Source organism: Osmia lignaria, chromosome 7 (assembly GCF_051020975.1).
Source record: "Osmia lignaria lignaria isolate PbOS001 chromosome 7, iyOsmLign1, whole genome shotgun sequence".
Taxonomy (NCBI): domain Eukaryota; kingdom Metazoa; phylum Arthropoda; class Insecta; order Hymenoptera; family Megachilidae; genus Osmia; species Osmia lignaria.
The window spans coordinates 5,347,850-5,372,515 of NC_135038.1; the positions used below are offsets into that span (position 1 = coordinate 5,347,850).

Sequence of the window (24,666 nt, forward strand, 5' to 3'; positions counted from 1 at the left end):
ACAGGTAAAACTGTCTTCCTCTTTTCTTTAAACTTGCACTCAATAGTCACAGCCACCAATCCAAGTTCACGCTCACGCACACCCAAATACACACCCATATCGCACTCGCATTTCATATATACCATTAGGTATACATTTTTTTTTTTTATTTCTCTTCGTTCGTTAATATTTATAATATATATATATATATATGTATGTATATATTTATATGTATTTATATATGTATATTGCTGGAGATATCCTTTTGTGTATTATACATAGAAATAGGTGCCGAAACGAGCTGCTCTGGGTTTTTTTTAATTTTTTTTTTTTAATTTTCGATTACACGTTAATATCGTTCTCTGTACGACCACAATACGAGAAAAAAAAATTGGGGGGCTCATGCGACTCCGAATGCCGTGATAGGATGATTTTTCATTGCATTTTTTTTTTTCCGTTTCTCTGGGTGTACCATCGAAAAATCTTCCTTAAATTTCCATTCCCGAATTCCTTTTTTTTTTTCTTTTATTTTCCTAACAGCATGCTTTCACACTTTCAAATTCGCTGGGTGCTGGTGGGCCGTGATCGGCCAGTAAATCAATAAATAAATAGAGGAACAACATTCTTCAAACATCTTTTTTTTTTTTCTTTCTTATAACAACATTAGAGGCTCTTGGAACGTAACGCAACAAATGTTCAACAATACAATTACGAAAACAAATAGAAGGCACTCTTGCATTTCTTTTTTTTTCTTTTTATTTATTTTTTTTTCTTTTTTCGTCAATAAATTAATTTCCTTCGTAACGACTCACGGGTAATCTATGCGTTCTAGGCCTTTGTCGTCTGTCCAACTACATACTCCTCGAATATATAATCTTTTCTACTCTCACTCTCTCTCGTCGTGTCTCTCCGTCTTTTTTTTTCTTCTTTAATTATTAATCATTTCTCTTTGTTTCGTTAAGCTTCTTTTATAGTCTTTTCTTTTTTCTTTTTTTTTTTACCCCGCCTACATTGCCGTGACATTTAAATCACAGCTCCAGAAATTCCGGGTGTCGTTCTCGTTTTCCGGTATCCTCGTTTTTTATTTCTTCTTCTTTTAAATAGATAATAATAGCTACAATATGCGAGATATGAGATAACAAATTTCTCATTTATAGATAAAAGAAATTCACATTCATAACAATTAGGTAGAATATCATTTAACCTTTTTTATATTATAATAATTTAATTATTGTTATTTGCTTGGAAGCTCACAGCCGACACATTTATTTAATTCATTATTACTCTTTTTTTTTTTGTTCTTTTTTTTTATATTTTTTATTTTTATAGTTCTTTTAAGGTATCTTTATCGTATTCGTTTGTTGGGTACAGGGAATCGTCTCTTTTTTTTCTCTTTTTTTTTAATTCGTTTTGTAACAGCTATTTTGTTACGATTTTCTTTTGTCCCTTTTTTGCGCGCGGATAATTTGTCAAAGGAAAAGAAAAATATATGGAAAACAAAAGAAAAATGGATAAATCAAGTGTCCGCTACGTGTCTGAAAATGACGTGAAAATGTTATTGTTATCACGGTTACTCTAATCAAAACCTATAAGTACTGTTTCACCATGTTTCAGGTAGAAAAATCAAAAGTGAGAGATGTGGCAGTGCCTTGAGCAACCGTTTTTTTTCTCTTTTTTATGAAATCAACTTCTATTTCTGCCTCCCTATTACCCCTTTCGTTTCATCATTTTTTTTTCTTCTTCTTCTTTTTGAACACATAACAAATCGCTCGTCTCTTTGTACGATAATAACGTTATTTGTTGCTTCTTTTTCTCGTTTTCTTCTGTTCTATCGTCTTTTCATTTTTTTTTTTCTTCTTCTTCTTCTTATATATCCGTCTATCCTACTCTAGCCTTGCTCGTGAGATTCAATGGTTTGTCGAGCCTATCGCGCATAACGTCAAATACTGCATATATTAAACATACAGATGTTAAATAATGTAGCGTATCTGTGTGTATCTATTAAATATCTATATAACTTCGTTCGTTATTTTTTTCTTGTTGTTCATTTTCTTTAACATTCGAATCTTATTAAGAGACAATAACATAACTGACTTTGAATTTCTTTCTTTTTTACCACTAATTTTATATCTGTCCTTTTCGATATACATATATACATATACATAATATACTTAAGTATACGTGTAGACACGTATAAACAAGTAGATTTATATAATATGTATATATATATATATATAATATTGTATATACATATATATTAATCGTGTATATCATTCTTTCTCAATAACTAATATAATAATCTTTAAATATCGTACTTTATCTTATATATATATATGTATATATATAATATATAATATAATATAATTCTTTTATAAATGCTTAACAATTTAGTACGTTTGATAATTTACCGAAGAGTTTTCATTTTAAATATAATATCGATTTTTTTGTCTAGTTGCTTTTTTGTTCTCATTATTTTTCCTTCTTTCTATTCGATTTGGAATTGAGATCACAAGAGAAAAAGAATCCTATTCGTTCATTATTCGTGTGTGTGTATGTATGTCTGTATATATATATATATATACATATATGGGTACGTGTAACATGTGTGTTTAATGTAGTTTCAATCAAATATGCAGATCGTCCGTGAATCGACGTTACATCATACCAGCCTCGGAATCGAAGATTCGTATCTTATCTACTAGCTACGCCGTGTACATGCGCGTACACAGATAGAACCGAAGGAAGGGAATTTGAAAAAAAAAAAAAAAAAAAAGAAAAAAGAAAGAAAAGAAAGAAAGAAAGAAAATGAATTCGAGGATCGAGTTCAAAGGCTGAGAGCTTGCATCTGATGGCACGTGTCGCTCAGCTGATTCTGATCCCCGGCAGGATGAGCCGAATGAGTACGGGGTGTTCCTGGAGGAGTGATAGGCATCCTGCCAACACCCGGTGGAGCGTCACCGGCACCTCCTAGACTATCGTCGGCCACCTTGTTACCAGTCTGCATGATCCCGTTCACCTTGTATTTGCTCTGTCTAAGCATCGCTGTCTGGGTGCCAGAGCTGCCTGTGTACTTCTCCGTTGACGGTTTTCTGGCGTTGGACAAAGGTGGTGGGATGGTGTAACGACGTTGGCTGGTGTTGCTCGACTGTTGCTGATGTTGAGACGGGGCTAAGGATGGCTGGTAGCGATTTTGAGCCGGAGCATAGAACTGGACCTGGGAGTTGGGCGGTGACAAAGTTGGAAGCGGTCGTGTCATGGGTGAATATGGTGCTGGCGGTGGGCTCACCGGCTTCTCCGTATTACTGCTCTCCGTTACCTGTACACTCTGTGAACTGTTACTATCACCGTCTACGTTGCTCGTCTGATTATCGTTCGACGATTGATTGCTCGAACCATTACCCTCGGTATGACCAACGGAACCGTTGTTCCTGTAACTGTTCGTCCCGTGTTTACGCAAATAACCGTCGACGTTACTCCTACTGTTATTTCTACGTGCAGCGTTCGCGTAATCGAAACTTTGACTCGGATTGAACATCTTCTGGGTGCCCGAACAGCTGTACGATTGACCGGTCGCGTTCAACGCGTAAGTACCGGATTTCTGACCGCCTTGAGCTGTACTGTAATTGTCAGACTTTTGTGCTAGATAGCAAGCCGGGGAGCCCACGTTCGAACCAGCAGCTGGTGTTTTTTTGTTGTATTGCATGGAGAATCGCGAGGTCATCTGTGTCGAGTACTTGTAATTCCCGTCTATGTTAGTGTGCTTGTAAGACTGAGCGTTCCCTATGTTTTGAGCTCTAACGAACGGTCCCTGATGCGACGACAACGCGAGCCCATGGTTCTGGGACTTTGTATAATTGTGTTGACCGTTCATCGATCCGGATTTCGTGTAATCTCTGGAACCGAAGCATTGTGACTTGTTGGCCGAATCGAATATCTGTTGGGATACCGTAGCCGGTGTCGGCAACAGGCTGCTACCACCGGAAGCATTGTGAAACGTGGGTGTATGAGCGTGAGGAATGTATACGGCTGCCGGATGATACACGATCGCCCTACAATGCATTTGGTTGCCACCGCAATCGTCCGTTTCGTTCAAGCATGTTTGGGAACTGTACAAGTTAGCTGTGTGTATCGCAATCGGATGATAATTCGTGTAACGACCAGACATAGGAAATTTCACGGGCATTAAGGACACCAGGGGTGTGGCTGAGCCTGAAGCAGCCTGTGTTTCACCATGTGGTTGCTCCGAGTGGCTCGATGTTGAACGAGAATCCTACGATTTATTTCAACAGATGGTAGTGTCTTTCCTTCCAACGGTGCGTGGGTGTTGTTGTTGTTGTTAAAATGAATGTACTATTATCGTTAGTTAACAACTTGTGTTTCAGAGTTAGCGTTTACGATAATTCCAAGCGGTCAAGCATTTAAATTCTCTTTGGATCTGTACTTTGATCGAACGATACGTTTTCAGCAGCGAAGATGAATGTTAATTAATTAATCGACTTACCTCTTGCGGAGCGGCCGGACCATCGGACGAGGACGTCTGTTGGCACTGAGTGTCCGCGTAAGCCAATAACTGTTGATCGGTCAAACTCATAGGTGCGTGCGGCGGTGGCGGTGGGTGAGGTCCAGCTGGATAAGGATAGTAAATGGGATCCATCTGCGGAGGAGGACCTGCAGGCACCGGTGGATGATGATGCGGTGGCGGAGCTGTAGGTGTATAGAAATGCGTCGATGGAGGCGGAGGCAAAGACTGAAGCGGCGGCGGTGGACCTGTTGGCGGACTAGTTGCCCCTGTACCGTTGTTACCGCTTCCTGAATTGTTGTTACCGCCGCTGGTATTGCTTTGCGAGTTACTGGTAGCAAGCAAGTACGGAGAAGCTCCGGCGGCGACTGCTGCTCCCGGATAATACGTGTCGTACTGCACAGAAATAATAATTCAATTATTAATTACTTGCATCGTTTAAGAGTGATATCTATATCTCATAGTATCATCTATCAATCTCGTTCCGAAGTAACAAGAGGTCAATGTATATGAAACCAGAATATTTTTTCTTTTATGTCGTACGAGAGCTTTAAGGACGATCAAGTATCGCATACTTTACCTTAACGTGAGTTTAATTCTTTCGCGTACGCTTATAACATCGAGCACGTGTTTTAGAAAAAAAAATTTGGAACCATTTGGAACAAGGAGAAGTACAACATATCACACAAATGTACATATATGACACATGTTTCGTTTTCTATTGAAACAGAAATCGTGATGTAAGACAATAACATGAAACGAGAAGTCGAAAGATACATAAATGCATATGTTTCTAAAAGTAATATAATATGAGGTCATTAGAAACGTTATATCGTGATACACTCTGTGAAAATATATTTGCAACGCTTTGTACTGTATTAAAATTGTTTTCATTTTTTTAAAACGTGATAAGCATAAGAAGTGCGTATTTAATAACTAAATGGAAAAAAAAAAAAAAAAAAGGGAAGTCTTCACTTATTCGTATATAATACTAATGTGACAAAATTATTAATATAAATCATGAATTATGAAAGACAAATGTGCATGCATTGGTAGGCCATGCAAAAGTTTGATAAAGAAAATGCACAAAGATAATGCGCTGCATGCTAGTCATTTAGCATAGACCATGTACCTTTAGACCTCAATACTGTATAGCGTCGAGAAGGACGTAAGTAGGCATTTGCTGAGGGTTGGGCAGAAACGCCGGTGGTATGGCTTCTCCCATCAAACCATTTGTCTGTCAAACCGCAACCGATTTACCGTTTAATATAAATATAAGCTATACCCGTAAACAATTCATATTGTAGAGGATGTATGTGGGACCCAAGATAAAAAGGAGAGTCTCTGAGAAGAAGGTTAGCACAATTTTTTCTTTCTTATGTTACCTACCGGCATAGGTGAGTATTGATGATATTGCTGTGGCATGTAGAGAGATGGAGCAGGACACTGATACATCACAGGCGCAAAAGTTTGATGACCAGCAGCTTGTGGTCCTAATCGTTCAAGTTAAATTCTTTCATTACCGGGGATAATTCGATTCTATCGAGAAATGATTAAATTATTTTCAAAAATTTACCAAACACTCCTGTAGCTTGATAAATAGTTGGATCAGTTGGTGGCGCAATTGGCGTTGTCGGTGTAGGAGCTTGTGTGTTGTAAAATGTCATTCCATTTTGGTATGTAAGACCCATACCTAAGTAACAAACAAAAATATAAAATTTCTATTCCCATGATAATGTATTAAATTTATAAAATTACCAAACAATTATACTAACCATTTGCATAGTAGTAATTACTAGTAGGCACAGAAGGTGGTGATCCAGAACCACCGTCGAAAGATCTATTAAAAGGTTGTTTTTTAATTGCAGGTGCTATGTTTAATTTTCTTTCCCTTAACACAATGCATTCAGACTACAACCAAAATAATGTTTAATTACTAACATGAATTCATTTTATATGCAATTATGAAACATTCTTCAACGGATAATATTACAAACCTCTTGTTGAAGTCTTTTGGCTTCTTCTTCTGTTTCAAACGTAACAAATCCGTAACCTTTAGAGACACCTGCTCGATCAGAAATAATTTTTGTAGCCTTCACATTGCCATAAGAGGAAAATAGTTGAGCAAGTTCTTCTACGCTGGTATTAGCTGAAATACCGCCTACAAAGATGCGATTCGGTACTAATGTACCATACTTTGGAGCAGCCATGGTCAGACTTGTAGCTGAGGCAGGGCTAGAGGCTGGACTAGACCCCTCAGTTCCACCCGTTGATGCTGAACTCTAAATAGCATAACTAATATTAAAACAACGCAGCTAATATCTATGTACAATACAAAAATACAATAATATAGCGATGAAACAATTTATTATAACACGAGGACAATTTGATATAAATGAAACTTATTTCATTGTAGATATTCGTACGTTATAATACTCTGTAATTAATAAATAGTTATTAACAAATTAACATGATTAAAAATAATAACAATACTGGTAGACAAAAGAAAGTATTTTGCTATAAAATTACTAAATAATTGCGTGGATATAATGAAAAATTAATGGACACATCTTGGTATTTCATAATCTACGTATATTTCGACAATTCATTGTAAGTATTTATGTAAACACGAAATAACCAAAGAAATCATAGTTTTAATGTCACAAGTGCGTGTCAGCCGAGTATCGATACGAAACATATCAGACTGTCAGTAATCAGGAAGCTTGTACCCAAACAAAAACAACTCGTTTGCTGGTCTGCACTTTACGCGTTCATTTTTTACTCGGATGATAAATAAACGTAAATTCAAGTTCGTTGTCAACGTACGTAAATGACAGGAACGAGGATGAAAAGCGTGTCAACGATACGCAGCAAAGTCGTCAAGCGATCGCTTTAAGTCGAGCGCTACATAAAAATATTGACAAGCAAGAGAGCTCGGTTCGTTTCGTAGCCGAAATTTTCAGACATCGATAACACTGAAATAATAATAAATGTTTCACTGGTACAGCAGTCTCGTATGTTTGATATCTTTTGTACGAAACATCGTATCAATCAGAGAAACATAATTGGCGAATTGAAAAACGAATTTTTCAAAGGGTTAGATGAAAAATTCGTTCAAAATGCTCACCATCTTCACGAGAGTCGGGCGTGTAAATGAGTTTCCTCGCTATAGGGTTGTCCTAGCAGCTTGAAGGTACCCTGGCCTCGCACGAGGTCACCTGGGTGCCCAGGGACTGCCAAGGACCGTTGCAACCACTTCAAAAGGACTTCCAGCCTCCGGCGAAGCTGCTGTTCCTTCTTGCCAAACCTCCAAACACTACAGACACTTTTACAAGATGGCGGTCGTACGCGCCGTACAGGGCGCTAATTTCCCTGATTTTAAATTTTCATTCCGTCAATCTTGTATTTAGGCCTTCCAACTCATAGATTAAGTACATGTGAACGTTTTTCAAGAGGAAAAATCATTCTTGACGGCTTCTTTTACGAGATAATATAATACGTAACGCGTCATGAATATTGATAATTCAATTTTATTGGTATAAATTATCAATATTAGAATTTAACAATATCCGAATAGCGATAAAAAAATTTGTTATTCTCCAAAATTTATTTGAAATACATAAAATGATATAAATATCTGCTAATAGATAATTATATATCGTGATCGTTAATACATTTTTATATACAAAAGCTCACTTTTTCTTTCAATGCTCCAACTCTTGCGTGAATTTAATTTTATAGCAATGGCGGTGACTAGTCGCGGTTACTATGGCTCCACGTTTGATGGAAATATTTTTTATTTACTGAACTTACCTAATTCTGGGTAAGGAAACATTCGAGGAATTGCTTCACGGCAAGAGACATGATTACCTATCGACTAGCACGCAATTAATAATCGAATACAAAAACACTGAAATTGAAACGATAAACGAGAAACGGAGAGAAAAACGAAAATGCTTCCTCACAGCATTGTTGACTTCGAAAGACTGAAACATTCGCCGCCGTACTACTCTCGTCACCCTGACATCTGTAACTTTATCAATGATACAATGTATTTATTTTTCATACACAATCTGGTCTATTAAATATGTTGTATAATTAATATAATAAATTTATGATTTAAAAGAAATGTTTATTTTCAAACACGATGCACTGGATGAAGTGTAATAATGTTAATTTTGAATCCAGTTGTCCTTGCTGTTTTACGACGTTCAACGTTCAAATGTTACCGATGAAACAAATGACACTCGTAAACGTGTCTGAACCAAAAAATTTCACTCGATCTTCCTGAAAATCAATATTATAATAAAATGAAATATTTATTTAATAACATAGTTACGCGTTGCGCAACGAATACGATAAATGAATCAAGTTAATATAAAAATTTATTAATCTCATTGACACGTGTATATACAAGAAATATACAATAAATTATTTTACTTATATAACATGATTTATACAGGTTCCTTATAATCGAAGTACGTCGTTGAAAAATCACTCTCTCTCACAACTCTAGTAGTAATTTGAAATTACCTCGGGATAAATATTCAAGCTCTGAAAGTTAAAAAGAAAGAACATTAAGTATCTCTGATAGCATACAACAGAAATAAATTAAAACAACCTAAGGAACTAGAATTATAGGAGAAATTTTGTTTTTTGTTTCGATTAGAACTGATATGAATGTAATTCATGTCCTCTGTAATGATTCATGAACTTACATATTTTTTGTGCATTGCAAGACAAAAAGTGCAAACTTGCGGCCTTGCTTGCGAATCGGCCCAATGATTTTTCCCATAAACATTAGCGGGATCCTCGACGCGTAAACATGGTTGATCTACGGGACCGGTGACGAGTACAGCACCCAAATGACTAATATAACTGCTGGCTAATCTCAATGTTTCAATTTTCGACAATTTTCTATCCGCGGGTTCCGTCGGTATCAACGTCCTCAGTGCACTGAAAGCCGTGTTCACACTGTACAGGAAGATCAAAATTTCTGGAATCTTGACAAATTTTGAATACTGACAATATCGTACACCGATTCTCGTGTTAAACAACGCTTTTACGGTACATTTGATTAATTTAACAGCAAAAAGAACGATGACTTTACAATTGTCCTTCGTTATTTGTATTTTAAACGATTAACAGAATGCTTAAAAATATACACGCAATACAATAATTAATCCTGAATAAGTAAAATTGTTATTCTTACGAATGTCCATTACAATAATACGAAATAAAAAAAGATAATGATTGATGAAAAAAAGAAATTATTTTCACCTATGAGTGCGGTCCCTTTCACGTGCGTTCGCTTGATAACGTTGTTTTGATGATTCCTCTTTCTTTCGTGCTGCCATGCCGCAACCACGCCGCTATCAGTTAAATCGCTAAACGACTACGCAAACTTGAAAGAGACGTCCGACTTGACCGGTTGCTTATTTATGAATGACTAAGTGCTGCGGCTTCCTTCGTTTCCTCCAGAAATTCTCTCCCGACGAGGCACCCCTAGTCCCCACCCCTCCCATCCTACCCCGCCCTCGCGTTTAAATACACATGTGAAATGCACGTGTATCCGATTAGGGGCGAATGAACCACTTGCATGATGCTTTGCTGGTAAAAAGAGAATATGTTAGTAAATAGATACAACCAGAGATTCAATAAAAATAGAAAACAGAAAATAAAATGATTTGATGCGGTTGGATGAAATCTGAAAATTAAAAGAAACATGCAGTTAGTCGTTTTGTCTCTTATGGGATAAATGTTTCTTCATGCATAGAAACTAGAATACAGAGAAACAAATAGATTTAAGAATGATGATAGAATTATAATGATTTACCGAGTTGAAATAAAAGCATTCGTGTACCTATTAACAGACCTTTGATAACGTGTAGAGACTACAGGGGAAGAAGGTGAATTGTCCCTTTTAAGAAATTTTATAGAACTTAAAATTCCTTGAAATATAACAATGCACCTTCTTCGTACAGAGAGACTGAAAAGACATTCTTTTGGGAAAATCTACCAGGTACTCTGTAGAATTCTGTTTATCTTTTTCTTTCTTGAAAATATTCGGTATTAGTTTGAGCGTTCTTGACAAATAGTTTCTGAAGAACGAACCCGACACTTGCACTTCCTACACAGAAACACACAAACGTGAATGGATGTGATGACTCCCACGTAAAGTGGTCGGTAGCTGGGTTTCACATTACGGTCAATAAAAACAAACCAGCAACCGGTAGGAAGAGCGAGGAAAACAAATTCCATGTGTAAAACTAATTAGGCCAGTTTCATGTTGTTTCTGGCTGATTCGTAACAGTCTTTTTCTACAAATTTGTTTGATGTTACAGCTTGGATATGAGTTACCATAACACGATACTAAAAAGATAGATCAGTTTTATAAGACAGGCGTTTATTTCTGTCCAGAATAAGTCCAGTGACAGACAAACTGGTAATAAGAAATACAATGATTCAGCTTCTTTTTTTTTCCTTTTTTTTTTTTTTTTTTTTTTTTTTGATTACATAAAATTTCCATGTTCGATATACTTTTCTCTTCCCCTCCCATTTCTCTGGTAACAAATGTTGAAGAAATGAAAACGTCTGCTTGAGATTTGGTTACAGCGATGCAAATATAATTTTCTTTACAGATAAATTGTTCTAATAATAACGTAAGTGAAAAACCACGTTACAGCCTTGTAAGTGCAAGCAGACAAAACGATAATTCACTTTCCCATGATACAAACCATAATTAACGCTCTAAATTAATTGGAACGCTTCCTATGGAGAAAAACTAAAGCAAGAACGATACGATTAAAAACGGGACGTTCCTATGAAATATCTTTACTTAGTTAAATAACTAGATTACACTGAATTAATTATATAGCAGAAAATTTACATGTACGAATGGTCGTCAGAATAAAGATTACTTTAGTATTTGCTTCTCTCTCACGCATTCTCATTTCTCTCTCTCTCTCTCTCTTATTTGTTGAAAAAACATTATTTACGTATTCATTTTCAGCGCCTGCACCATACAGCATATATTTTCTGTGAAATCTACGGGGCGCACGACCATGGAAGATTATGCGTTCACATGACGCCAGTTTTCTTTCTTCTATAAATTTTTTTTTTAACTTTGGTCACTTTGTTACAAAGTTTTCTCTCTTTTTTTTAAATATTTCTTTTCTGTGTGTGTGTGTGTGTGTGTTTATTACTAGTCAGCCGCTCGATCAAACTATGTATCAAACGCTCAATGGTCATCAGAGTAAAATTCTTAAAAGGATACATATATAGAAAATATACAAATTGTCCGACACAAAGAATTACAATAATATTTAAAACTTAAGTTACACCTTAGAGATACGCTAGAACACGGAAAGTCTGTGAAATAATAAGAAAACTGTTCCTAAAATGGTTCGGACACAGTTTAAAAAAAAGAAAAAAACAAAAAACAAAGACAGACACGTTTGAAAGTCACTTCTCTAAACGGCGATAAAAATTAAAATGGACACGACAAATTCCGTGTCCATTTGATCCTAAAATATCCAGTACGTAAAACAAAGAAGAGAGAACGATCTACTCTCCAGGGTAATCACGAAAAAGACTAAGAGAGAACGCGGTGAACCGTTTTCCTTCTGAACACTTTGGCATTATCACCGACGTGAAAAACAAAAAGAACAAAAAGATCGAATGAAACGGAACGAATCCACGTTTGAACGTATGGTAATATATTCTGAATCCGTTATTATATATATAATATATATATAGAGAGAGATTTCAAACAAATTTACACGTCAAGCGATCGCTATATATATATATATATATATCTATATATAAAAACTTTATAATCCTTCTATGGTGCTAAACGAACCACCCAATTTCACGTAGCACTATTACTTGAAAACCTGTGTTGTGTTATTTACACTAAAATGTTACATATACCGTAACAATCTTTACGTTCTTTCCATTACCCCGTATTATTATTACTTAGCTCTAAGGGAAACTGCGTAAAAATAATTTCTCATCTTAAACGTATGGTCGTCGAACGTGATCTTTGCGAGCAGATCCTCTCTCTACCTCTATCTCCTTGCACCATGTTATTTTAATTTTTTGAAAAAACACCGCGGTTGACCCATCGTCAAGTACACGGTTTTCTAGAACGAGATCCCTAATTTCTGAAGGATAATCATTCACATATATATGTATATATGTATATGTAAATTACAATGATACTTAAGGGCGTGATCCACGTGCAGCTTCTTCCAGTGCGCGAACTTTAAGCTCACGCTCGCGCTGTTGTCTAAAAAACACCCTTTGTTAGTCGGATACGGTCGTCGTCTAATGCAAGCATACGTAATGCATAGTTATCTTTTGTTATTGATTTTCAAAGGACGAACCTTAGATATTCCTCGTGGTGTGCGACGAGCGATGGATGAGGAGGGAATCGTTCGCGTTCCATCATTAGATGACGTTGTAATTGCTCGTGATGAGCGGCCATGTCGGCGTACGGTCTTCCGAGAAGTTCAGCGGGATGAAGTGCCAGTCCTGGATCACGGGGCATCAAGCCAGGTCGTGGATAATTCGCACCAGCTGCCGCTGTACATACAAAGTAAACATTAGTAAATTGTACACGCGATTGTAACATTGCAAAGTAGAATTACATATCAAGCATTGAAAATTGATGGATAGAGACAGGCATGCATGATTTAAAGCGTGTCAGACTTTTGCTTTTGAGTTATTGTAACGATTTCCTTGAACCTGTAGCCTGTCCTAAATCAATTAACTTAATCACTCAAGGCAATCTCCAATATATAAATAATTTTTATACACTTATTAGAATTTCCTTAGTTAAATGTATCGCAGAACAGTAATTTGAAAAGCTTAAAATTTAACAAAAACGACTACATAAAGGTTTCTTAAAAATAAAACGGCTGATTGTTACTTACAATAAATAATATAAAGTCTGACACGATTTGGTGACATAAAAGTACCGCAAAATACCACTTGTGGCATATCAATTTGAAGCTTGGTAATAACATTGTAAATTTTTTCTTGATAGCCTTGAGTGGGTAAGTGATTTTGGATAGACTATAACGAATCATACGTTACACAAGAATGATACAATGATAGCATACAAAATGGTACCGTTGTAATGTTCATATTATATGAAATAATATAATATGAAAGTACTTCTTCTACTAATTACAGACATCACATTGTATTCTTCCCATCCACGCACGTACACGCATACAATCGTAATTGCATTGTTTTACTTAAAACGTAATTCACGCTATTGAAAACTCATAGGAATCTTTTATTGAGAGATCGTACCTTCACCCCAGAAGCTGCGCTCGATGATCGTAAAGCTCTGGTTTGCAAGTTAATAATGGCATAGCGAGAGAAGCGACAGAAAAATGCAAAAAAAATTTTTTGCCGCAGAGAAACATTTCTTTATACGTTGGTTCTCATCGTTTTTCACTTTTAACTCGAAAACAAAACGAAAAAAAAAAAATAAATAAATAAAAAAAAATATGTCAGCTCTCGATGGCAATTAGAACGCTTTCTCTATTTAGTTAGAATGACTGATGTTGAAAACTCATTAAATGAAAAAGCACGTCATAGTACGCTTTACACGCAATCGACCGCTTTACCGATTATAAACTCGATATTACCCTAATTGAACGTACGAAATTACAGACTATGAAACATTACAAACATATATCGTTTCGATACACTTTTTACAATTCTACGCTTTTTTTCGAAAAACAGTGTAGTTTGAACTTAAAATCATATACACAGAAAGATCCGTAATAACATAATCTATTAACATGTAAAATCAAAGGACACTTGAAGAGATCTTATCAACCGTGTCCGGATCATTCTACACGTAACATTGAGAATATGATACAAAAGAAAAAAATTCTTATCATTTTATCATATATCACAAATGATAAGATTGTTCAAGTGTTCTGATACACTTCAAGGTATCATATCCGCATTGGTGTAACTAGGTAAAGGTCAGCATAGACCCTCCACCAAAATCACTAAAGTGAGTACAAAAACATTTGGATGAAACTAAATACAAAACATACAATACAATACAAAACTATGTTAAAATTAGACACTTTACATTTTTAGTAAAACCAGGGGACCTGATTTAGCCCCAGATAGAAATCCTAGTTACACCAATGTCTGTGTGGTATTTTTGAAAAATTTGCAACTCTGGCTAGTCGGTGAAAGGATCGATCATCGTGCATGGAGCGTACTCAAACATCCTGATTGTTAGGACCTACCAGGCAGGGGGAATCCAGCTGCAGCCGCAGCCGCTTCCTGCTGTTGCTGAGCCTGTTGCTGGGCCTGCTGCTGTCCCGGATGTAAGTGTAAGTGCGTATGCGCATGAGTATGCGCATGAGTGTGAGCATGATATTCGGGCGAAATGCCAGCCATCTGCAACCGGACCATCGGGTCAGCAGCTAGAGCCAGTCGCTCGTCCAGCTGGCCGTGGTGATGAGCCGCCACGGGATGGCCAGCCCCTGCACCCGCTGGCCCCCCGCCGGCTGCAGTCGGTATCCCTAAACCCGACAGCGCCTCGATCAAACATACTGTTCTAATCCGTACTCTTAACGTGTTAACCAGCTATATTCATTTCTTTCGACAATCAATTTTTCTTTACTTTTTTGCGGCACTCTTCTGTCAGGTGTTTGACGTTTCCGATCGTTAGCCATATGTACTCTAATCGTAAAATAACATTCAGCAGATCAATCTCAGCAAAGAAACAAAGACGGCTAACAATCAGAAACGACTACTGTCTCGCTTTATCCCTAGATCAGTGCTGTCCACACGGATAGTTTCAATATATACATCTAATTAATACATCAAAAAATGATCTTTCTACGAAATTGTAAACAATGAACAACACTGATTTAGATCCTAAACTCGATCGAATTCGCAAAACCGTTCGCTCAGTACAGGGATGAGCACGAACTTGCCCGTACGGGCAGCCCATGTGTTTGGCTTATTTACAGGTTCATGTTTATTCTACTACGGGCCATCGCTAGATGGTGAGGATAGCATTGCAGGGACTTAATTTACATTGATACAGTAAGTGGTTAAGTATACTAGCAACAGTACGATAGCGAATTATAAATTAATCCTGCTAGCTACCGTGCCATTTACTCTACCAATATAACGCTAGGCCTAAGGATGTGATTGTGAGGATCAGATGTAACTCGGATGTGCCACTTCGAGAGACAGGGGGATGAGGAGTGCCCGCCGCTGTGCCCATAGGCTGCCGTAGGTGGTCCGTGCCCGCCTTGCTACTTGCTCTGCCCATGCCTGGCTTAGAATAATGAACTAGTAGTAGTTACTGCTCGAAACTCCCATATGTCCTCTGATAGATGATATTAGATAACAGTCAGCTGGAACGATACAGAAAATAATAATACAGTCGAAAATGAGAGAAAGGAGTGACAGATTTTTTTGTGTGTTTTTTGTTTTTTTGTTTTTTGGAAAGGTTCGAACAGTATCAACCCGAACCGCAAAAGCCTAAAATCACTCATTCAGAATCATAGTTAATTTTTGGGTTCAGTCCACTAGGCGAGAAGAGAGATACGCATATTTAGGGAAACGATTAATCTGGTAATTGAGGAGTGAACATTACCTAGTCTTTCTAAACGTTCCCTTTCCAACTGACTGGGACCGGGCGGAGCTCCGTAAAGTCCGAACTGATGTAAAGCTTGTGGTGGTCCTGATGGTCCAGGCGCGAGTCCTGCGGCGGCGTAGCGACGGTGCATCTCCAACCAATGCGGATCCACCGGTGCTGGCATCGGTCTAGGTGTCCCTTTCAGAAGTTCCTCCTTCAACCGGTCGTTCAGCTCTCTCTCCCGCAATTCTCTGATCTCCCTTTCTCTCTTCTCGCGTTCCAGTTGCTCCAATTCCAAGCGTTCACGCGCGGCAGGGCTGTACATGTAATGCAGCATTGGGTCCGGAGGAGCTGGATGCCTGGCAGGCGAGAACGCCGCGTGGGGCCGAGCGTATTCGGACAACTGTCTCAAGGCGGGCGTGTCGGCGTACGAGCCTGGTCTCGCGGCGTACCTGTCGTACGGCGACACGACGGGTTCGAGGGGTCCTCGACTGGGTGGCTTGCAGACTTCCGGCTGCTTCTCCGGGGTGGTCATCTTCCTGGCTTGTTGCGCCGCGGCTCTGTCGCGTTCCTCTCTTTCCCTCTCCGCCTGTTTCCTCGACCTCTCTTCCCGTTTTCTGGCCAGCTTCGAATCAGGGACTGGCTTGAACATCAGATCCGTCCTGGTGCAAGAATTATTTTCACCCCGGTTCCAGTGCCGCAGGAAAATGGCGGACTGTGATCTGTGGCACTCCGAGTCCTCGATTCGCGGCTCAGGGGACGGACCTCGCGGACTAGGCGGCTCCTCTTGCTCCTGTTCTACGAGGTCGGGTTCTATCTTCGGCTCTTGAACGACCGGTGGCTGAGACTGGGGTGGTCTGTGATGGTGGTGAGCCGAACTACTGGACGTCAGACACGCTGCAGACACCAACGATGGCTTGCGTTGAGTGTTGTGAGAACTATGCGACGACGAGTGACTGTGGGAACTGTGCGACGAGATGGTCAATAGTTTATCATGGTGTAACGCTGTTGCCTGATGCATAGTGGAGGAGTGGTGATGCGTGGCGATCAGGTTCTCCCCTTCTTCTCTGGTCGTCACACTGGAACTGGTACTCGAATGATGCGCCGTCATCATGGTTGTACTTTCTTGACTCCTCTGGGGAGATGGAGGAGGAATGGCGTGGGGTACCGGACCGTAAGGATACGGCGGGAACGAAGGATAACCTCCGACGGGCGCGTAACCTGGGTAAGCGTGAGGATGATACGGGTGCATGGCAGTGAACAACGAATGATGCATCAAGGGATGATGAGGATGGAAGGGGTGAGCCATGTGGGGGCTTGGTTGTTGAGCTGGATGCATCACGGGTTGAGGGATGGACGTGGGCGGTGGTGGAAGAGTCGGTGTCGGAGATGCAGCCACAGACTGTATCTGAGGAACTGGCTGACTACTTTGCATCGAGTGTTTGCTCGGCGTGGGTGGTTTGCTGGAACTATCCGGATCCTTTTTAATATTCTCTAAACTTGGACCCGGGAAGCCGGACTGGAAACCAGGTACTTTCACTTCCTTCAAACTCTGCAGCGGATCCGGTTCCGGCGGTATGATCTCTTGCTTGATCTTCAAATTCTGCGGCTCCATCGGAGGTGTCCCGGCTAAATTGTACATGGAAGATGGTTTCTCCATCGACAACATTCCGCTTGGTTGAATCGGTTGAAACATATTATTCGGTTCATTTCTATCAGGCTCGTTGTTCTCCGGTCTCTCTGGCATTCTTTCTGATATTCTATCCGGTATCCTGCCGTCTCTCATTCGTTCCGGGGGCAATCTATCGTCCGAAATTCGTTCGGACATCCTGTTCTCAGATGACATCACGGTCAAGCCGAGGGGTTGCGGTGAACTCGGCATCTGAGGCATCTGAGCCATGTTCGTCGGTATGCTTTGCGAGATATTCAGATTTAACGGTGGTCCCGGTATGCTTTGAGGCATATTTTGCGCATTCGACAGATTTTCACCGTGAGCTCGAAGATTCTGCGTTGGTCCCATATTTTGCGCGTTCGACATATTCTGCGGCATGTTCGGCGGCATTTGCATGCTCTGCGACAAGTTTTGCGGTACGTTTTGAACGGGAGGAACATTCGACGCGTATTGCATGTTCAGCGGCAGTCCTTGGTGCGTAGGAGACATGATCTGCGAATTCTGCATACCTTGCGAGCCAGCAGAAGCGCACATACCACTGTTCTGAATCGTTTGCGACAAATTACGAGGCATGTTTTGACTCATGTCGTTCATGTTCAACGACTGCGACGTGGTCAAGTTCAACTGCTGTTCAGGCTCTTTCATATCTTCGTTCGATGGGGACATGGCTGGTTCTATCGGCATGGGTTCCAACTTCAAAGGTTGATTCATAGCTAAAGGTACATCTTCTATTTGATCCTTAGTCTCTACCGGTTCCTCTAGCAACGGTTTCTTCTCTAAAGTGTGAATAACAGGAACAGATATGGGTAATGCCTGTATAGGCGGTGGTACGGGAGTAGATACGGGCGTTGGTTCGGAAGGCTCCTCCGGTGTTGTTACAGCCGGACTGATTGGCTCCTCGGTTGGCACCGTAACTGGAGTGGGTTGATTCTCGTTTGTATCACCTTCTCCTTCTCTCTCAGGTTCATCCATCAGAGAGTTACTGTCGGTTGTGAGCGACTCCGAAGGACTCTCAGGACGTTCGCCGGGACGTTTACGTTTCTGAGACTCCTTGTCCTCGTCCACCTCGTCGGCCGGTGGTCGTTTCTGACCTTTCTTCGGTGTTTCCGGCTTGCTAGAAGACTTCTTCTTGCTCTTGTCCGGCGTTTGCTGTTGCTGCTGTTGCTTCTCTTGATCAGGAGTATCCGTTCCACCTGTACGTCGAGGTCTCGCTGGTCTAGGCGTCTCCTTGGCCTTGTTTCTTGTACGCATTCTACCTGGGCTATCTGGTGATTCCGCGGGCACAGGGCGGAACAGATACGGTGGAGCAGGCGGAAGTTCCCCGGTTTTCTTCAAATGTGTTCTGCATTCCGTACAAAGCAATAACCTATCCTTACCGGCTACCTGATAATCCTTCGAATTAGTCGAGAAACAATGCTGACACGAATGCGTTGCCCCGTTAGTATTCGTATCCCTAGAGTCACTATCCTCCTCCGAATTATCGTCCTCTGTCACAGAACTAATTTCCCCACCAGGATTATTGCTAGCGGGCGTTCCAACAGGTACAGTTTCCGGCTCTGAAATAGGTTCCTTTTGATTAACACTAGCTGGCGGTGTATCCTTCGGTGGTGTCGGCACCTCCTCTTTCGGGGTACCGGCACGGGAGTTGCGCGTGTTGCGGATCCTTCTAAGGGAACCCTGACGTCGTCTTCGATGAGGTCGATTATTATTCGCCCCTGGAGTTTTCTTCCACAAATAGTAGAATTCCACCAATTCCGGCTAAAAAAAAGGAAAAAAGAAAAATGGGCAATATAAATACTTTTATTCCTTCAATCTGATAATCATACCGGCAGGTTTAAATATCAATACAATTTACCGTGTCTTTATGCGGCAAGAGATCCTTTCTAATCCTTGAAAAGTTCTTTCCAAATTGTCGAAGTCCTTTGACGAAGCGTTTCTACAGGGGGCAGATCGACGGCCAATTAATCGTAAGTCTCTGTGTTCCTTTTAACTTATGAAATCATGCGCGTTTCAGAGACTGAATCGGTTTTGTTTTTTTTTTTCTTTTTCTTTTTTGTTCGTTTAATCGTTGCTACTTACAGTTTCCTCTTCGGACCATTTTTTATCAATGCCTTTAGGTACGGGACATTTAACCAACGCCTGCAACGCTCTTCCTGGATCATAGCCAGAGTCGTGCAAGATGTCCAGAGCATTGATAGTCGTGTCGTCACGGGAAGCAGCCACACAACCGTCATCCGGGGATCCTCCATCACACATGCCAGCAAATGCAGCCATAGATCGTGCTGCTCTCAAGTACATCAGAAGATCCCCGTCCAATGCCATAGCTGGAATCCATCTTAGCTCTTCTCGTTCTTTAGAAAACTCTGGATCAGGAAGCAGCTCTCCAGGAGGTATACCCGGCCGATACTCAGGCAAACGGGCCTGACAAGAAACCAATTCCTGTACCCAAAATTCGGGATTGTGCGTGGTTAGCACCAATGCCAAAGCGAGTTAGTTGTACGCACCTATAACTCCGGCTTGCTTTTTTCGAAACTACACGAGCCAGTTTATTTTATTTTTCCATTCTGTTCCATTTTGTTATATTACTGGTACAAGAAGTAGCGTGAGTACTTAATGTTTTGTGTAAAAAACTAATGATCATAAATATAAGCATGAGAAGACGAGAACAAGTTTTTTTTTTTTTTCTTTCTTTTAAATAACATTGTGAATTATAACATTGAGAACAATTAGAGTTATTACATTCGAAATCTGTTTACAATCAAAGCTAAATGTTAATAAATGCACGCGAACAAAAAGCACATTCACGTGAGATATCGTCTTCTTTCGGTGAATGGATAAAAAACACGAATGGAGAAAATGAGAAACACAATTTCACAAACAAATGGAACACGATATGTACAAACATGAAAACACAAGAACCTTATGGAAAAGATAATGAAATGAAATTTGTAGATAAGTGAAAGTATGTATCGATTATTTACTTAATATAAATGCTTCTCCATAAATTTCCTTTCTTTTTTTGACTTCAATGTTTCGCTTGCAACATTTTATATTTATAGATGGTTCAAGTAACCAATGGGTTATTATATAAAGTAGTATAACTTATCATTTCACCGTGACTGAAAACCACTGTAAATATAAAACTATATCTTATGCTATATAATATTATCCTATACATCATTATTAGGATGCTTCATCATAATAACTTGCATCATAATTAGGGTCTCCCAGCAATTGGAATGATCTGAGGGATGATAGTACTTGAGTGTTGGGTTTGTACTGTTAAGTAAATAAAAATTATTATTATTACGACTTATCCATTATTATAACTTTATTGAAAAATAACTATCATTGTTATTTGAACCATCGACATACAACAAAGCTGTATGAGGAATAGGTAGGTACTAGTGACTCTCATTGTTTAAGACTAAAGTTTATCTGTTAATGTGTATAAATGCAAATGGATATCAAAGTTCTAACTGCATAATAAAAATTGTAAATATCAACTTCAAGCACTAAGAAAACACTGGTATCTCTAGTGCTCTATACCTGTAACTAAACACATGTCATGCATATTCTTAACAATTTTTTAAAACAAAATAACTAGATTCAATAATATGGTAAAATAATGATATATGCTACTCAAGTATATCCTTATATTCATACAGTTTGGAAAGCATACGATTTGATTGATTGGAAATAAAAATTGTAATCTATCAAATTAATGCTCCTGTATACCTACATTACTGAACAATGATGAAAAAGTGTTTGAAACTGTAAGTACTTTAATAACATTTGAACAATATATACACACCTAACGATATAAGATAACATAGAAATTACTTGAAAAGTTTACTGCCTTAACCTTAGTTACATTCAAAAGAAAAGATAAGTACACAAATTGAAAGCAATTACCATTGAATATATTAGGTATTGTGAAAAAGATGATGTCACAATTACCTGGTGCTTCAATGATCATATTTTTCTTTTAATCTATACACTCATAATACATATTTTAGGAGAACAAGCCTTGAGTTAGGTACATTGTGCGATATAGCTAAGTAGCATAAAAGGTTTTCAAGGTATATGGCAAACCTGGTGCGAAGGGCCAACCCGAATCTCGCCCTGGGTGCCGGCAGACATCTCCTCCTCCTCCGAAGCTCCACCGTCTTTCTCCAGTGTTTCAAGCGGCTTCTATCTTGGATTTTCAGTAAATTCCTATCATCCACCCCCTGAACTATATAGTTATTCTATCAGTATATTTGTTAAACCTTTTTAAGAAAAAGTACTGCTAACATGCTTCCTTTTTTTTTTAATGACCCTTTTTGTTATAATGATGTCAGTTATTATGGTATTACTGTTTACATTTTTTAAATCATACAATTTTTCTTATCGAAAATAACATTTATATTTAAAATAAAATTATTAATGCCATTAAAGTATTAAACAAAACAATTAACATTAATTAAATATTTTCTTTGAAGCACCTTTCTTTGTGTACCTTTTATATATTCCTAAATGATTTTATACATTTTATATGAGAAAAAAAAATGTAACATATTTTCAAGTTTTATAAAATATTATCCTATAAAAATAACACGCTATAAATATGAAATGTGCATTTTGAAAACTATAAACATTAATCTATTTTATTCAGAACAGATTTATATAACACAGATAAAATTAACAAAAGCACATGTAAACAAATCCTGGAAAGTCAATTTCATCTAATTTGCATAATTATTTGAAAAACCTTTCGTTAGCCTTAAGAAAAAAAAATCGTACGATTTATGAAGCGAATTAAATATTCGTATAATAACCTATCATGAATACATTGGTAAATACATATTTTAACTTTCTTGAAGTGGTCTTGAGTCACGGTGAAAGCGGTAGATAGCATTAAATGAGTTTTTACTTAAATCGAAAGACTTTATCATCATCGTAACGCAATTAAGGCATGCCAAGGAGTGATGGACATCGTAAAAATTTTGATTGACTCATCGACGTGCAATGTGAAGATACAGAAAAAAAACCAGCTATTTACACAATTTCGTCATGTACGCGGAACACGTAAAAAGAAAATATATGCATACAAAATTTCAAGCTGCAAAAATCATCTACAGCATCGTTCCGATATACTATGAATGATTATTAAATGAAAAGTTCATTTTTCGTCTAGTCGCACACCTCGCCTTGGCGGAATTCCGTGGAGCCGTTAAAATATAGTGGAAAGCCATAAAATTTCAAGGCAAACTCACCCGTGATAAATGTTTCAACGATGTGTTAGCATTGTTCCTCCCAACGCGACTTGCTCCCGCGTGTACGCATTACACACAAATTTAATTACACTAACGATTGTACGAAGAAAATTGAATATTTCACTATGAATTAATCATCTAATATTACAGAATTGTCTTACACAAATTAGTAGACACAACACCCAAACGCAGCCATCTTGTACTGCGTTTTGTTTCCTTTTTCTTCTGTGGGGGTGCGTTCCGATTCCATACATTCCTCTGTTTCTTTTCGTCGATGCTTCTCTGGTGGCAATTTGAAAATTCAATTTTATTCAATACAGTATTTGTACACAACTTTATAGAAATTTTATTAATGCTTGCAAATAAATGTACATGTTTTTAATATAATTATGTATTTATTTGATACTTTGAATCAATTTGTTATTAGTCATTTAATATATATAGATGTTTATCTTAAATCATGTGATATATTCGATAATGTCATACATCAATAGCCAACATCAGACGTAATTTTTGTTTTATCAGTATACATACACGTATATCTATGGCAATATTGTTTCGCATGCTTCCACATTTTGCGCAGTCGGCTTGTAAGGTTCTTACAGTTTTACAACCAAACGTAAAATATACTGTAAATATGGCGAAGAAAACGGCAATTTTGTTAATAGCCGATGGCTCTGAGGAAATGGAAGCTGTAATAACTGCAGACGTCTTGCGTAGAGGCGATGTGAGTCTTGTTTTAAAAGATATAACCTTAAATTAAATGTATGCATTATATAAATTTGAACATGATATTATAAATTGTTCTTAGATTCAAGTTACTGTTGCTGGTATTACTGATAGCGAATGCGTCAAATGCAGTAGGGATGTTAAAATTTGTGCTGATGCAAAATTACAAGATGCAGTTAATAAAACATATGATGTTGTAATATTGCCTGGGGGTCTTGGTGGTTCAAAAGCCTTTGCCACGGTAAGTATATTCAAACTCTCCTGTAAAAAAAGCATATAACAGATTATCTTTATGTTTAACAGTCAGCAGAAGTAGGAAAGCTATTGCAACAACAAGAAAAGGAAAACAGAATTATTGCTGCTATTTGTGCTGCACCAACTGCACTAAAAGCACATGGAATTGCTAAAGGAAAACAACTTACATCCTATCCTTCTGTGAAAGATGAATTGAAAAATGAATATAAATATTTGGAGGACAAAGTAGTAACTGATGGTATACATCAATTAAGAGTAAAAATTTTATTTATTTTCAAAGATACAAAATTGGTATAATATGTGTTATATTTTAGGTAATCTAATAACCAGCCGAGGCCCAGCCACCGCATTTGCTTTTGGTCTAGCTATTGTGGAAAAATTGGTTGGTAAAGATACAGCAGACAAAGTGGCAAAAGGAATGTTATACTCAGAGTGAAGAATTCATTTATAAGCAGCATACTATTGTATTTGTTTAATACATTTAATACTCTGTGTATAAATTTCATGAATAAATATTACGCATGATGTAAAGTTGATTTTATTACCCACGTTTTTGATTTTTCGGCGCTCGAATTCAAAATACCCGCCATCGTTATGGCGTCTGTTAAATTCGCACTTTTTA

The 24,666-nt window shown here is 38.2% G+C and overlaps 4 protein-coding genes across 20 annotated transcripts; 1 reads left to right on the forward strand and 3 right to left on the reverse strand.

Annotated features, from left to right (window-relative positions):
* Nucleotides 1-955: 955 nt before the first annotated feature.
* LOC117604579 (uncharacterized) lies at nt 956-8,753 on the reverse strand. 5 transcript variants are annotated; one of them, XM_034324831.2, is made up of 9 exons: nt 8,312-8,753; nt 7,626-7,814; nt 7,325-7,473; nt 6,496-6,780; nt 6,274-6,409; nt 6,075-6,191; nt 5,888-5,991; nt 4,481-4,894; nt 956-4,249 (listed from the first exon to the last, which is right to left on the reverse strand). In XM_034324831.2, exons 4-9 carry the CDS (start codon nt 6,706-6,708, stop codon nt 2,804-2,806), a joined length of 2,430 nt encoding a protein of 809 aa, XP_034180722.1. In that variant the 5' UTR covers nt 6,709-6,780; nt 7,325-7,473; nt 7,626-7,814; nt 8,312-8,753; the 3' UTR covers nt 956-2,803. The 5 variants fall into 5 exon arrangements, with proteins under 5 accessions (XP_034180722.1, XP_034180720.1, XP_034180717.1 ...); XM_034324829.2 differs by lacking the exon at nt 7,325-7,473 and having other exon boundaries at nt 6,496-6,793; XM_034324826.2 differs by lacking the exon at nt 7,325-7,473 and having other exon boundaries at nt 8,312-8,752.
* Nucleotides 8,754-8,865: 112 nt separating this feature from the next.
* LOC143305238 (transcription factor 15) lies at nt 8,866-10,022 on the reverse strand. Its single transcript, XM_076689341.1, has 3 exons — nt 9,779-10,022; nt 9,217-9,472; nt 8,866-9,052 (listed from the first exon to the last, which is right to left on the reverse strand). Exons 1-3 carry the CDS (start codon nt 9,853-9,855, stop codon nt 9,011-9,013), a joined length of 375 nt encoding a protein of 124 aa, XP_076545456.1. The 5' UTR covers nt 9,856-10,022; the 3' UTR covers nt 8,866-9,010.
* Nucleotides 10,023-10,968: 946 nt separating this feature from the next.
* LOC117604572 (uncharacterized) lies at nt 10,969-23,736 on the reverse strand. 13 transcript variants are annotated; one of them, XM_034324809.2, is made up of 10 exons: nt 23,595-23,736; nt 23,061-23,342; nt 20,307-20,387; nt 19,882-20,223; nt 19,658-19,738; nt 16,149-19,560; nt 15,856-15,906; nt 14,782-15,060; nt 12,886-13,084; nt 10,969-12,800 (listed from the first exon to the last, which is right to left on the reverse strand). In XM_034324809.2, the coding sequence occupies exons 4-10, from the start codon at nt 20,122-20,124 to the stop codon at nt 12,722-12,724; spliced, it is 4,344 nt and encodes a 1,447-aa protein (XP_034180700.2). In that variant the 5' UTR covers nt 20,125-20,223; nt 20,307-20,387; nt 23,061-23,342; nt 23,595-23,736; the 3' UTR covers nt 10,969-12,721. The 13 variants fall into 13 exon arrangements, 12 of the variants coding, with proteins under 12 accessions (XP_034180700.2, XP_034180693.2, XP_034180695.2 ...); XM_034324802.2 differs by lacking the exon at nt 20,307-20,387 and adding an exon at nt 21,898-22,034 and having other exon boundaries at nt 19,882-20,241; XM_034324804.2 differs by lacking the exon at nt 20,307-20,387 and adding an exon at nt 21,898-22,039.
* On the forward strand, nt 23,605-24,581 carry LOC117604591 (protein dj-1beta). Its single transcript, XM_034324852.2, has 4 exons — nt 23,605-23,787; nt 23,872-24,030; nt 24,093-24,282; nt 24,359-24,581. The coding sequence occupies exons 1-4, from the start codon at nt 23,605-23,607 to the stop codon at nt 24,478-24,480; spliced, it is 654 nt and encodes a 217-aa protein (XP_034180743.2). The 3' UTR covers nt 24,481-24,581.
* The last annotated feature ends 85 nt before the right edge of the window (nt 24,582-24,666 follow it).

Excerpts from the sequence above, each read along its gene's own strand:
- LOC117604579 (XM_034324826.2), bottom strand. Across the intron at positions 6,410-6,495 it reads CCAAAAGACTTCAACAAGAG|TCTGAATGCATTGTGTTAAG; the intron begins GTTTGTAATATT and ends TTTTGGTTGTAG. Across the intron at positions 4,895-5,887 it reads ATCAATACTCACCTATGCCG|TACGACACGTATTATCCGGG; the intron begins GTAGGTAACATA and ends ATTTCTGTGCAG.
- LOC143305238 (XM_076689341.1), bottom strand. The coding sequence starts at position 9,855 with ATGGCAGCACGAAAGAAAGAGGAATCATCAAAACAACGTTATCAAGCG. Across the intron at positions 9,473-9,778 it reads GAAAGGGACCGCACTCATAG|TGTGAACACGGCTTTCAGTG; the intron begins GTGAAAATAATT and ends CTTCCTGTACAG. Across the intron at positions 9,053-9,216 it reads TTGCAATGCACAAAAAATAT|AGCTTGAATATTTATCCCGA; the intron begins GTAAGTTCATGA and ends TTTAACTTTCAG.
- LOC117604572 (XM_034324802.2), bottom strand. The coding sequence starts at position 21,945 with ATGTCTGCCGGCACCCAGGGCGAGATTCGGGTTGGCCCTTCGCACCAG. Across the intron at positions 19,739-19,881 it reads AATGGTCCGAAGAGGAAACT|AAACGCTTCGTCAAAGGACT; the intron begins GTAAGTAGCAAC and ends TGCCCCCTGTAG. Across the intron at positions 15,061-15,855 it reads ACATATGGGAGTTTCGAGCA|GGATACCGACTGCAGCCGGC; the intron begins GTAACTACTACT and ends TGTCGGGTTTAG.
- LOC117604591 (XM_034324852.2), top strand. The coding sequence starts at position 23,605 with ATGGCAATATTGTTTCGCATGCTTCCACATTTTGCGCAGTCGGCTTGT. Across the intron at positions 24,031-24,092 it reads GTTCAAAAGCCTTTGCCACG|TCAGCAGAAGTAGGAAAGCT; the intron begins GTAAGTATATTC and ends TATGTTTAACAG. Across the intron at positions 24,283-24,358 it reads GGACAAAGTAGTAACTGATG|GTAATCTAATAACCAGCCGA; the intron begins GTATACATCAAT and ends GTTATATTTTAG.